The sequence below is a fragment of the Carassius carassius genome, chromosome 40 (genome assembly GCF_963082965.1).
Source record: "Carassius carassius chromosome 40, fCarCar2.1, whole genome shotgun sequence".
In the NCBI taxonomy this organism is placed as follows: Eukaryota; Metazoa; Chordata; class Actinopteri; order Cypriniformes; family Cyprinidae; genus Carassius; species Carassius carassius.
The window spans coordinates 5,956,760-5,970,237 of NC_081794.1; the positions used below are offsets into that span (position 1 = coordinate 5,956,760).

At 36.7% G+C, this 13,478-nt stretch overlaps 1 protein-coding gene across 1 annotated transcript in view; it reads right to left on the bottom strand.

Moving 5' to 3' along the window:
* The window catches only part of ank3b (ankyrin 3b), a 231,517-nt gene extending 218,776 nt beyond the window's left edge, over positions 1-12,741 (bottom strand). Inside the window, exon 1 of the mRNA XM_059531835.1 lies at positions 12,611-12,741. Within this exon, the coding sequence (XP_059387818.1) occupies positions 12,611-12,649 (39 nt within the window). The 5' untranslated portion in view covers positions 12,650-12,741. The remainder of the gene's footprint in view (positions 1-12,610) is intronic.
* Between the last annotated feature and the right edge of the window lie 737 nt (positions 12,742-13,478).

Sequence of the window (13,478 nt, forward strand, 5' to 3'; positions counted from 1 at the left end):
ACATCTCATCGACGCATACCAAGTTATTTGCAACCTTCACAAGACAAGATTACTCAATCAAAAAGGAACCGGAGACGAGGAAAGAGAGGTGGGATCCGCCAGAGACTAAAAAGAATGGGAAGTAAATTACCCCTGCCCACAACATTATTAATGAATGCCCAGTCCCTGAGGGGTAAAATGGACGAATTAACAGCAAATCTACGGTACTTTCATGAATATAGGAATGCTTGTCTGTTAGCAATCACAGAAACATGGCTGAATGAGAGTACCCCGTCAAGCGAGGTTGAACCAACTGGCTTCACGGTGTATCGAATGGATCGTGACTCGGATACAGTGTTGCCAGATTGGAAATGTCCAAGTATTGTACCAGAAGTTCAAAATTATCGTATTTGGAAGAAAATTATCGTACACGAGTCAAAAGTGTTATTTATCTATTCTAAACCAAGAACATTTTGACACGACCTGCAAATTACCAGAATAGATAACAAGGCGTATTGTTGGACAGAAGCAGTGAGAAAAAATACATACCATTATTTGCAGTGACTGTCTGCGTCGCGGCGCATATTAAAACATATTAAAATGATTTTTAACCCTTGCTTTGTCGCGTCCAGTGAAGAAAGAATTTAGCTGTTGCTGCGTGGTGCAGTTAACTCCACATCTGAGCCGCTGTCATCGGAATCCTGCGTGTTGCCAGATGTTGATGTTCATGGACCGCAACTAGTTCTCATTGGCTTTAAAGCAGGGCACTCTCCTACATTCTTAACACACCCTCAGGTGCACACGAAAGCATTTAGAGTGTCTGTAATGAGCCGATTTCTTGTATGAGTAAAGAAGCCCTATGACTGCAACTACTATCATTACAATTTTCACAAAATTCTAAAATTATCGTACATTACGGGATTTTTTTCATTATTGATCGTACATCGTACAGAGGTAAAAATTATCGTACAAATACGATAATTATCGTACGTCTGGCAACACTGCTCGGATATCACGGCTAAGTCGCGTGGCGGTGGAGTTTGCTTTCTCATTAGGGACAGCTGGTGCAAACAAGTGGTGGTAAGAGAATCTCTCTGTACTCCTGATATCGAACTAATGAGTGTATCACTCAGACCATTCTATCTTCCTCGCGAGTTCCCACAGCTGTTTTTTACTGTCGTCTATATACATCCGCTGGCAAATTCAACTAAAGTCTCCGATGTGTTATATCAACTTTCACAAAGACTTGATACTCTGTCTCCAGATGCTCCCAAATTTATCTTAGGAGATTTTAATAACTGTTCCTTAAAAAACTGTTTGAGAACTTATTACCAGTATGTGAACTGTTGCACCAGGAAAAATAAGACACTGGATAAGTGTTATGGCAACGTTAAAGATGCCTTTTCTGCCTCGACGTTACCTCCCTTGGGTAAATCCGATCACAGCGTTGTTAATCTTCGACCAAAGTATCAAAGACTTCTTGAAAGAGAAAAGCCTCCGATTAAGACTGTAAAGATTTGGAATGAAGAGAGTATTATGTGCCTTCAAGGATGTTTTGATTGTACTTTGTGGGACACATTTGAATCACCTGATCTGGACACTCACACAAATGTGGTATCTGATTACATAAATTTTTGTGTGGAGTCAGTTCTACCCACGAAAACGTATAAATTATTTCCAAATAATAAACCATGGGTATCAAAGGAACTTAAACAACTGATAAATAAGAAGAAGGTAGCATATTATAATAATGATGTTTTAGCTAAAAGGGACATTCAAAGGGAAATTAAAAGACAAATTAAGGTAGATAAGGCCCTATATAAACAAAAAATTGAGGCTAAAATGTCACAAGGAAATTCAAAACAGGCATGGCAAGGTGTTAGGATGATGATCAGTGTACCACATAAAAGTCAAGGAAAACATATTGCAAATACGACGATCACAGATGGCAAAAGTGGGGAACTGGAGCTAGCAAATAGGTTAAATAATTTTTTTTCACGTTTTGAAGGAAATAGTGAGAACACTAACAGTGATGAGGAAACTTTATTTACATTTTCATCAACTAATAACTTTATCATCAAAGAGGCGGATGTAAAGAAAATGTTTAAGAGTTGTAATATACATAAGAGTCCCGGGCCTGACAGCATCTGTGGACGAGTATTAAAAAACTGTGCTGAACAACTATCCACGGTTTTTACTTCACTTTTCCAAGGATCTTTAGATCGATGCATAGTACCAACTATCTGGAAAACTTCAACTATAATACCCTTTCCTAAAATCAATAAACCACTAGAGCTCAGTGATCATCGACCAATTGCACTGACCTCTTTGGTGTTTAAAAGCTTTGAAAGGCTTGTTAAAAGGTATGTAGTGTCAAAAACCCAGCATCTATTGGACCCTTTACAATTCGCCTATCAGTCTAACAAGGGAGTAGATGATGCAATTTTAACATTGTTGCATATTGTTAATTCGCATCTTGAAGATTCCAAAAACCATGTGAGAATCCTATTTGCTGATTTTTCATCGGCCTTTAACACTATATTGCCAATGGTGTTGGTCGAAAGATTAACCACAGAGTTTAACCTGGATGGGGGATTGGTTATGTGGTTGTGGGATTTTTTAAGGAATAGAGTACAAAGAGTGAGAGTGGGTGGATCAATGTCAGAGAAACAAATTACTAATGTCGGATCCCCACAAGGCTGTGTCCTATCACCTATATTGTTTATATTGTACACAAATCACTGTATAAGTGCACACTCAGGCAGATTTTTTATCAAATTTGCAGATGATACTGCATTAGTCAGTCTCCTAAAGGGGGACGAGGACAGTCATGGACCTGTTTTAAATGAATTTATTTCTTGGTGTGACATGTCAAATCTTAAGTTAAACATTTTTAAAACAAAGGAGATGTGTATTGACTTTAGGAAGGAGTCTTCAGTGAGTGTAACCACTATCAAAGGAGAACCAATACAAAGTGTTGATGAGTACAAATATCTTGGGGTCATCTTTGATCATAAGCTGAGGTGGGATAAATGGACAGAGGCTGTGAACAAAAAAGGACAGTAAAGACTCTACTTCCTTAGGAAGATGTTGTCATTTAATGTAAACATCTCAATTCTTAGACTTTTTTATAATTCTTTTATTGAAAGTGTTTTTACATTCTGTATCACTTGCTGGTTTGGAAATGCCACAGTGAAACAAAAGAGCTCAATTAGGAAAGTTTTAAGCACGGCGAGCAAACTAATTGGTATCCCTTTGAGAGGTCTAGAACAAATTTATCTTAACAGATGCCACAGTAAAGCAACAAAAATCACAGCAGACAGTAGGCACCCTCTGTTTGATGAATTTGAGAGATTACCTTCTGGGCGAAGGTACAGGATGCCAGCAATGTTTAAAAATAGAGGGAAAAACTCCTTTCTGCCACAGGCAGTTAAACTGTTGAACAAGGGTAATGCTGCGTACTGAGCGGGTCTCAGTGATGATTTGTATATTTTATTGGTTTTATTCTCTTCTTGTATCATGTGACGTGTATTGTCGGTGCTGTATGTGAGCATGTGAAACGCAAGCAACAAAAATTTCCCTAAGGGGATAATAAAGTACAATCAATCAATATATACAGTATATATATATATATATATATATATATATATATTTTTTTTTTTTTTACACAGATACTTGTAAATGACGGTCAATTGAGAAAGATGCTTTTTGCAGCCAGATGTAGTTATAGATCTAACATCCAACAGGGCCAAACCTTGACCCCTTTAACAATTGTATTTGCACATATGTTCTTATTATTATTATTTTTTAGTATATTTAAGCCTTAATGCAAGTGTTGTAGTCTACATCTTATGAATATTGATAACTCTGCAATATTCATGACTGTACCATTTATCAAAAGCAACAGCTGTGCATGTTAAGATGACATGGAAGGATATTGACTTTGTCTTGCATTATACTTCACAACTCTTCGTTTTTCATCCCAAACAAGTGTGAGAAACTCAGGAGATGCCAACAGCACCCTGTCTGTGACTGCCTTGAGCAATGATGCAACCATTCTTCCCTAGAGCAGCTTATGACAGAAACACATTCCACACAATCTGACACATATGACGTGTTTTACTTATGTTGTTTATATAGAAAGTGTCTACGAGAAGCCCAAAGAGACTTGTCTGTTTGCTATATGTGGCAGTCCATTGGTAACTAGCCAAATATTTAAGCCATCCTGAGGTACGGTTATGTGAGGAATCAGATGTCAAGCAAACACTTTCTTCATGGGTGTTGTCAGTCCAGCAAATTAGAAACAAGTACGTGTTCACAAGACTCAAGGGCATGTCAAGTGTTCCTCTAATTTCATTCAGGTTTTTGTTTGAAAACAATATATATGTGTAAACAGGATTTTTTTAAATGTTTTTCTGATTATAATGAAGTCTCTGAATGTTTTCTATTGTAATATATTTAAAAATGTAACTTATTTATGTGATGCAAAGCTAAAAAAAATTCAGCATTACTCCAGTCTTCAGTGTCACATGATCCTTTCACAAAATATTACGTAGGATAAACTGGTTGTAACATTTATTATTTATTATTAATAACCATTATTCTGAAGGATCACTGAAGACTGGAGAGTAATGCTGAGCAATTCAGCTTTGCATCGCAGGAATAAATTGCATTTTAAAATATATTCAAAAAGAAAATAGTTATTTTCTAATTATAATATTATTTCACAATTTTGACATTGAGAAAACAAATTGCACATAAGATGGCTTGCCAGTAAGGTCTAACTGGGATTTCTGCAGATGCTATGAGCTCAAATATCAGCAGGCCTTCATAACATTTACTGCTCTTGCTTGAATGCCAGGGGCACACTATGGAAGACAGTCCCCATGGTAACCAACACAACAGCCGGATTCTCTATGGCAACCAAAGCACCACAGGGATACAAATGTGAGGAGAAAACACAAAACTGAAGAACAAAGACTGTTTTTGTCTTCCGCACATTAAACATTCAAACAAATCTGACAAATTTCATTGTTTACTGTAGACAAATAATAGTGCAAGAAGTCTCTTATGGTCAACCAGACTGCATTTAGTTAATCAAAAATTCCATAAAACAGTAACATTGTGCAATCACAGCATATTAAAATGATTTCTAAAGGAATTAGTCTTCGTGTGACACTGAAGACTGGCGTAATGATGCTGACAATTCAGCTTTGTATCACAGGAATTTACATTTTAAAATAGATTAAAATAGAAAACAGTTCTTTTAAGTTGTAATAATAGGGCCTATTTCACAATATTATTGTATAAAAAATCTACTAAATGCAGTCTTTCTGCGCATAAGAGAATTATTTAAAAAACATTTTTAAAAAAACTTACACATTTCAACTTTTTGAACAGTAAATATATATAAAAGTGAAGTATACAGACCTAATTGTATATAAAGGTATAGTGATCATTAAGCTAAGATTATGGCGCCCTATTTTAACTATCTAAAAACAAAGTGTAAAGTGCACGGCGCAGGTGCACTCAGGGCGTGTCCAAATCCACTTTTGCTATTTTAACGACGGAAAAATGGTTGATGCGCCCGGGCACATGGTCTAAACGGGTTGTCTCTATTCTCTTAATGAGTAATGGGTGTTTTTTTGGCTGTAACATGCAATAAACCAATCAGAGTCTCATTTTCCATTCCCTTTAAGAACCAGTTGCGCTCGTGCCATGACGGATTTGCTATTTACACGGCGGCATTTGGCAAGCGCAAAGACAGAAAGTGTCTCCGAGATGAAACGGAGCTGCTCGTGTGTGAGCAAATAGATTCTAATTCTGATTAGGGCTGTGCGATTAATCGAAATCGAAATAAATTTCGAAAAATAAATAAATTTTTTTCGAGCCCATGTTAACGGAACAGAACGTTCACACTGTACGCGGTAATAGATTAGAACAAAAAAGGTTATAAATAGAAAGGTGCGAAAAGATTTATTATCTTGCGCATGAGCACAGAGAGAGTTGTGAGTGCACATGAAACAGGTTGAGCGAGAGGAGACACGTTGTAAGGCAGCGTGTATCTGAGCCTTATACAGTCTATGATCCAAGCACACGCGTCTGGTATTGTTAAAAGAGCAAAGGAAATCTGCGTGCGAGTGGATAGATTCGCGCTCGTGCATTATTTTAATGTGCTTTCGCATTACAATAACGCTCTCTCGATGCTGCTTCTGAACCGCGCACACATAACTTACTGTACTGTAAAGCATGTCTGTGTGTGTCAAAATCGTGATTAAAAACGAAATCGCAAAATTGATCAAAAAATCGTGATAGTATTTTTTTGTCCATATCGCACAGCCCTAATTCATTGCAATCCTTTAATTTTTTATATTTGCCATGTTTGTGTGCTGCTGTGCGTCCCTGTGTTTAATAAGCAGCGTGTACGGTCTTTAAATAACAAAGAAAAAACATTGCGGCAGACTTTAGACCTGGTTTGAGCGCTGGACGGGAAAATGCGAACGGCGCCGGACTGAAACTAGCAAACACACTTGAGCTGCGCCTTGCGTCGCATTGCGCAGGGTGTATTATAGAGCCCTATGACTTTATTCTGTATTATTTTACATATTGCCATCATTACAGCATTTTATCATATTTAAATATTTACATTTTATTATAAAATTAAGGCAAACTGAATCCATGTTTCATGTTTAATTGTTATGTTTGCGACAGGTGATTAATATTTTCTGTGGCATCAAATTGCAATATGAATGGCATAACTGAAAAAAAAAAAACTACATAAAAAAACGGAAAAGATTTCATGTGCGTTTTTGAAATAGACGATCCCATTCACAATGATCCGAGCAAACGACTAAAAACGTTGTACTATGCATGCCAGGCTTAGGTGATTTAGACAGAGTTTTTTGTAGTTGTTTTCAAAACCTTTAACTTTGAAACCCGTTTTCAAATATCTGTGTTTTAAAGCCCCAAACCTGTTGTTGTGTACTGTAAGTAAATGCCAAAAACATAAAAAGTTTCCCCTTTTTAGTTGAAAACGGTGTTGTGTAAACACTCCCTTTGAAGCCACCATATGTGAAGATTAATCAGCTTATCTTTACCATCTTCATGTTAATGCATTTCTTTAGTATTTTCAAAATACACCATCACAGCTGTTCATCACTGGCTGTAGAAACAAACAGGAGCATGCAAACAGTCAGAGCCACATACCGTGAGAACAGGAAGAAGAAGAAAATCAAAGACAACTAAACAGGATATACTATAAGGGTGCTTTCACACCTGACTCATTTAGTTCGGTTGAATCGTACCAGAGTTCGTTTCCTCCTTTGGTGCGGTTCGATTGGGCAGGTGAGAAAGCAGCAATCGTACTCGGGTACGCACCAAAAGCGGACCAAACAAGCGTAGCGAGACCTGCTTGAAGAGGTGGTCTCGGTACGCTTTCAAACAAACTCTGGAGCGGTTCGTTTGTGGTGAGAATGTGATCCGACCTCGAACAGACCCAACTGCAAAAAGTACTGATCATTTTTGGACTAAACCAGCTGCCGTAGTCAGCTGCGCTGTGCATTATGGGATGAGGAAGTGTTTGTTGACAGTTTGCACTTTAGCATGGCAGCTTGTGGATAAACTTGGAGTAGTGAAGAGGTGCGGAGCCTTATAAAAATTTGGTCAGATGACCATGAGCATGTCAGAGTTGAGAAGAATTAATGATTATGGCCAGGGACAAAACCAGCCCGCACAGTCGTATTGTCGTGTAGTTGTGTTGTCTCCGTGTTGTTTGCTGGCTTTTCCTCTTATGTTGGAATTTTCCCGCGCGTAAATTCTGACCAAATCGAAAAGCAGTTTAGGAAATACGTCATGGCCAATGAGTGATGTAGATGTTGTCATGTGACTGCATTTTGGTTAGTTTCAACTGTTACGGACCAAAGCAATCAGTGTGGTGTGAAAAGGAACCAAAAAAGCTGAAAAATGCTACAATGTATAATTGTTTGCCCTTGGTTTGGACCAAATGAATCAAACTAGAGATGTGAAAGCACCCTTAAGAGACATACAGCTTAACTCACAGTTCCCTCACATAAATAACAACTACAACTCTGAAACAAAGAAGAATGTGACACATCAGCACATAAAGAACTGCAGACCTAAAACATCATTTCAAAAGGCTGCTTTTTCTCTTCTAGAATTTATAGTCTCTGCTCTTGCCCACAAAAGACATTTTTTAGCCTCTCAAATGGTTGCATAGCAAAAGTCAAAAGAGGATCATTGCCCTGTGGTCCTCTAGACTTAGTTTACCACCTTATATCATACTTTCCCCGAAGGGATGTTGCTTAGCTGTCATGCAAGTTGTTTGCAACAAACTAAATGGTGCACAACACCTGGGCTAACTTCAGGATACACTGACTGAGAAAATACAGCAAGAGGCTTGACATGTAGGGTTTGAAATCCATATTGAAGTTGTGCTATTTCTGGTGAATATATAAATCAAGATGAAACGCAGATTGTATGGCTCACTGTCACTGCATTGCAACATCATTTGAACAACATTCCAAGTACACCACAAATTGCTTTTTTTAAACAAACAAAAAAAATACTTCTATTCACTGACAGCAATTATTGAGTGACTACTTCATTTCCTGAAAATCTCATGGGAAGACCAGTGCTAAACACGGTACAGCCTAACAGGCAAAAGCATTTTTGAAAAACTAATACCATTTTCAAGTAAAAAATAAAAATACAGCTTGAATTTATGTGAGTGACACATTTGAATCATTTTAAAATCGTTTTTCACAAGTTGATATGATTATTTTGGGTCTTAATGAAAAGTCTGTAACATAGTGTGGTTAAAATTTCTCAATAGCAGTATAAAAGCAGTATAAAAAAACAAAATTTAACTGTCAAAAACAGCTCTTTTCAGAGCAAGTTTTGTAGCATTTTCCTTTAAATGTTAATGAGCTCTGCTGACCTGACCCTTACTTCCGAGCCGCTCTCACTCAGAGAGACTGTTTACATTAGTCGCATTCACTGTGAAACTTGCCAATTGGCACATTATTAGGAAAGGTGATTTGCAACGATTTATTTAAAAAACCTTGTACTCATCCTCATACAGACATCCTGTTTGTAGACAATTTACATAGAAAAATTATATTGTAATGCCCTTCTCCTTCATTTTATTATCTTTTAATGAATTACAGCTCCCATAATCAATAGAAAATGTAGTACACAAACATCTCTTTAAAAAGTTTCTGTTTACTGTATCGCCTGCCTTCTATGGGTGGTAATAGCATGACGTTAATTACAGCAGGCAAATAGTGCTGCCTTTTGTGATTACGGTACAATCTATTTTGAGCCTATTGTGCATAAAAATGAAGTGTGTTTGCAACCGTGGAGCAAAAAGTGAATTCATCCTTCAATACTGCAACGTCTTATAAGCCAAGTCAGTTTCAGTTTATGCCACTGAAGGTCCACTGAAGGTCTGACTGCTTTAAAAAGCTCTTAACTCAGCTCCATAAACTTTTATGGATATTACCACAGTGACTCAAGTTACCAAGATGTAAGCAGACACAACATATTACTAGAGTCTAAAGGTAAACCTCTGCTCAGAAAGATTCCCTTTTTCTATACTTATAGACAATTTCAGTTTTGTCTTATTCTGTCTCCATTTATAACATGCTAGCAATCCTGGTTGTAAAACAAATACTTTTCAAAACATGGCAATGCCTTGTGATTTAATATACCTTCTCAGTCTATTGTGCCAAGAAGCTGTTTGACACTCTTGACATATTTAGATTCCAAAAACTGACTGCATTTAATAAACTAGAGTTCAGGCGTATTTCATCTGTCCTTTCTGGGATGTAGAACTGTACAGTAGATTGTAGATCCATTGTGTATTTAAAAAGGCCCCTATTATGGACAGGCATATGTAAGATCGCACATTTGCACTAAAAAGGGCTTTTCACACTTGAAACCATTACCGTCACTGTTTTCCTTTAACTCTGGCTAAACAGAGTCCTGGGTTACTTGACATTTGGCGCTGCTCATAATTTAGCTGGGCTTATCAGTTAATCCTGTGTATTCAAATGCATCTTTGCTGTGTCAGTGTCATTTATAGGACACTTTGTGTTTACATAAAGGTCCAATGTGCATCTTAATATTATATATTGCCCACTATATACATTTTTTAAATGGACTTTCCATACTATAAAGGTAAAAATGAAACTTCCTTAATCCAACTGACATGTTTTTCATCACCATTTTGTATTTTGTAACAGAAAAGTTCTGTAATAATATGTAAACAATACATAGGGCTTATTTTATTAGAAGACGATCTCTCATCCAACTGCATGATGCAAAGGCTGGTCAGCCGGTCAGCCGGAGTCATCCGTACCTAAGGTAGCCTTTCTGTCACCCCCATCGCTCGGGGTCGCTGCTAAAAGAAAGTCTCATTCACCATCTCTGTATCATCACCAGCTGTGTCAGTCAAACAAACCAACAGCCCATTGAGTCACGGGCCAGCACTTATAACATTTGCATCATCAACGCATCACTAGCTCATTTGTTTATCTCCAGAAGAAGCCTGGAGAATAGACAACTTGAATGTGCTGCATTCAGATCTTCCTTAGGGTTCAACTGAGCATGTAATAACTGTATCACACAGGCTTTGTTTTTGTTGTGGTGAACATGAAAGGTGGACGAGTGCCAACTGCATAAATAAAAATGCAAATAAATGCTCACAAATGAATCAGATTAAGAAACTAAGCAAACATGGAAGACAGACTGCTGACCGAGGAACAGATACACATTTAGCCATTTAGGTTTACAGAGAAATGATCTCCATACATGGGATGGAAACAGTAAATGCATGTTGTTCAGCCTCTAAGGGGCAGAATTTCTCTATCCAACCCGCTCCGGACATCTGAATATCCCGCATTTCCTTGTTCCACATAGTAGTTTGCCAAACTGTAATAATAAACCATTAACTTTGTACTGCTGCTATACAGAAAATAACTGTTTCCCACATATCAGCCATGTAGTTTGCACAAAACACAATATTTACATGACCTACTAATCAATCAATCACTGTGTAACAACTTTCAAGCACAAAGCACTGACAAACCACATAGGAATGCAACTTTGAATTTGAATTTTAAAAAAAAACAACCTATAGTTCTGTATTTCTTCACCACATCCATTTATGCGCTATGCACTACTGTTAAAACTTTTTTGTTTGCTTCCTGCTTTCTATTCATCAAAGAATTCTGAAAAAAAAATAATAATAATAATATATATATATATATATATATATATATATATAAATATATATATATATAATAAAAAATATTAAGCGGCAACTGTTTTCAGCATTGATAATTCTAAATGTTTCTTGCGCAGCAAACAGCATATTAGATTGATTTCTGGAGGATCATGTGACACTGAAGTGAAGTGAAAAATTCAGCTTTGCCATTTCAGGAATAAATAACATTTTAAAACATTGAAAAACAGAAGCCAATCATTTCAAATTATAATAATATTTCATTGTATTACCATTGTTATTAAACTACAAAATTTCACTAAGCCCAAATCGTAGAAGCATTTATTATTTTAATGTGTTTTAATGTATTATTTTAATATTTCAATTGGGTTACATTGCATTAATAACTTTGATAACTACATTGTTTTATAGCATTATGCTCTATTTGTCCAATTAGTTCAATATAAGCATGGCATAACTACTTGTTAATGAAAATTTCACATTCATATGTTCATATTTGAATGTGCATCTATTGATGTTAAAGTACCATATAACTGGTTAGGTAATGTCTTAAAACCAATTAATGCATTATTAATGAAAGTGAACATGTTGGCTTTATTTGTTGGCTTGTTATTACAAGTTTACCTTATTGTTAGTAATAAAATTCTTCTGATTATGATTAGCCTACTATTAATGATAAGAGCATCTCATTGATTTGGGGGTGGGATTTTGTGACAAGCTAAGCTGAACCTATCTAGCAACCAAAGACCTTAGCAAACACACTGAACCATCAACTATAGCAGCTACCCAGAACACCCTTGCAATGCCTTGAAAAAACATTTAAAACATCTTGACCAATACTAGTAACGTTAGGGTTGTCAGTGAGTTTTGAATGCAAGCACCATTCAGCTATTTTCAGTAGAGAAAATATAAAAAATAGAGGTATAATATGATTATTATACGATGTTGTTCAATGTGTGTTTATGTGAGGGGAAAAAACATCCATAACTGTCATCCAAAGCAACGAAAACATACTTCACAACTTGACAACAACAACATCAACACGCTCAAAAACGCCTTCAAATTGGGTCAATCGCAGAGCGCGCGTCAGAAAATGCCCGCGAAATATGCAAACGCGCTCATATTTTTAAAGATACACTTCACATTTATTTAGCTCAGATAAACCTGTTTGCGTAGAAACACACTTATGAAGACATTTGGCAAATAACAATATCGACACTGACAGTCTAGATGAACCTAACGATGACTTTCACAGCTGTCACGCAGTCTAAAGTAACAGAAGTGTTCACATCTGCAGCAATCACGCTTTTTATGCAGAAGAAGAGAGTGGAGAGTGAAGAGAAAATGTCAGGTGTGATGTCCTCTCACCTGAGCAGGCTCGCTTTCACCTGTGCCGATGGTGGCCATGTTGAACTAGATCCCAAAGCAACTGTACACATTAAAAATATGTGCCCCACTGTGCAGCGACTTCCTGCTCTGTCCATTGGCTCTGGTCCTGAAAAATATGTATCCCAGCATTTAATAACTCTCAAAACAATTTTACTCATAAATATAGCGAATGCTTTCAAGAAACTTTATGGAAATATATTATAGGCTACACAATTTAAGATATGGCAGCGTGTTAAAGTTAAAGTTAAAGCCTATTTATTATACTTTATTATGTTCCGAAGCTCTGAATTGATGACTAGGCTATTGAAGTGCAATACATAATTTAACAGAGTGATACGAACCCTTCAATATAAAAACATTATCGTGAAGCACAATCTTACATCAGTAAACAGTTTTGTATTTGTATTGACCATGACCACACCAAGAGTCCCCGTTTTTATCTTCTATAATGTTTTTTTGTTGTTGTTGTTGTTTCATACTGAGAAGGGCATAATCCAATATAATCTACAAAATTAATTCTGTGAAATTATCGAATATGTAAGTATGATGTAAATAGATGACTTTTGCAAAGATAATAAACTTTTTCGATTGACGTCGAGGGATTGGAGTTATCGTAGTAGTTTAAAGAACACTAGGTGGCGCCATTGTTTTTGACATTACATTGACTCTTCTGCTGTATCAGTGTGGGGGAGACTGGGGCAAGTTGTCACAAGGAATGCATCTCAGAAACTATGAGGTTTGTGTGTGTGTGTGTGTGTGTGTGTGTGTGTGTGTGTGTGTGTGTGTGTGTGTGTGTGTGTGTGTGTGTACTTGTTTAGGTGACATTGTGGATAAGCAAAGGATAGTA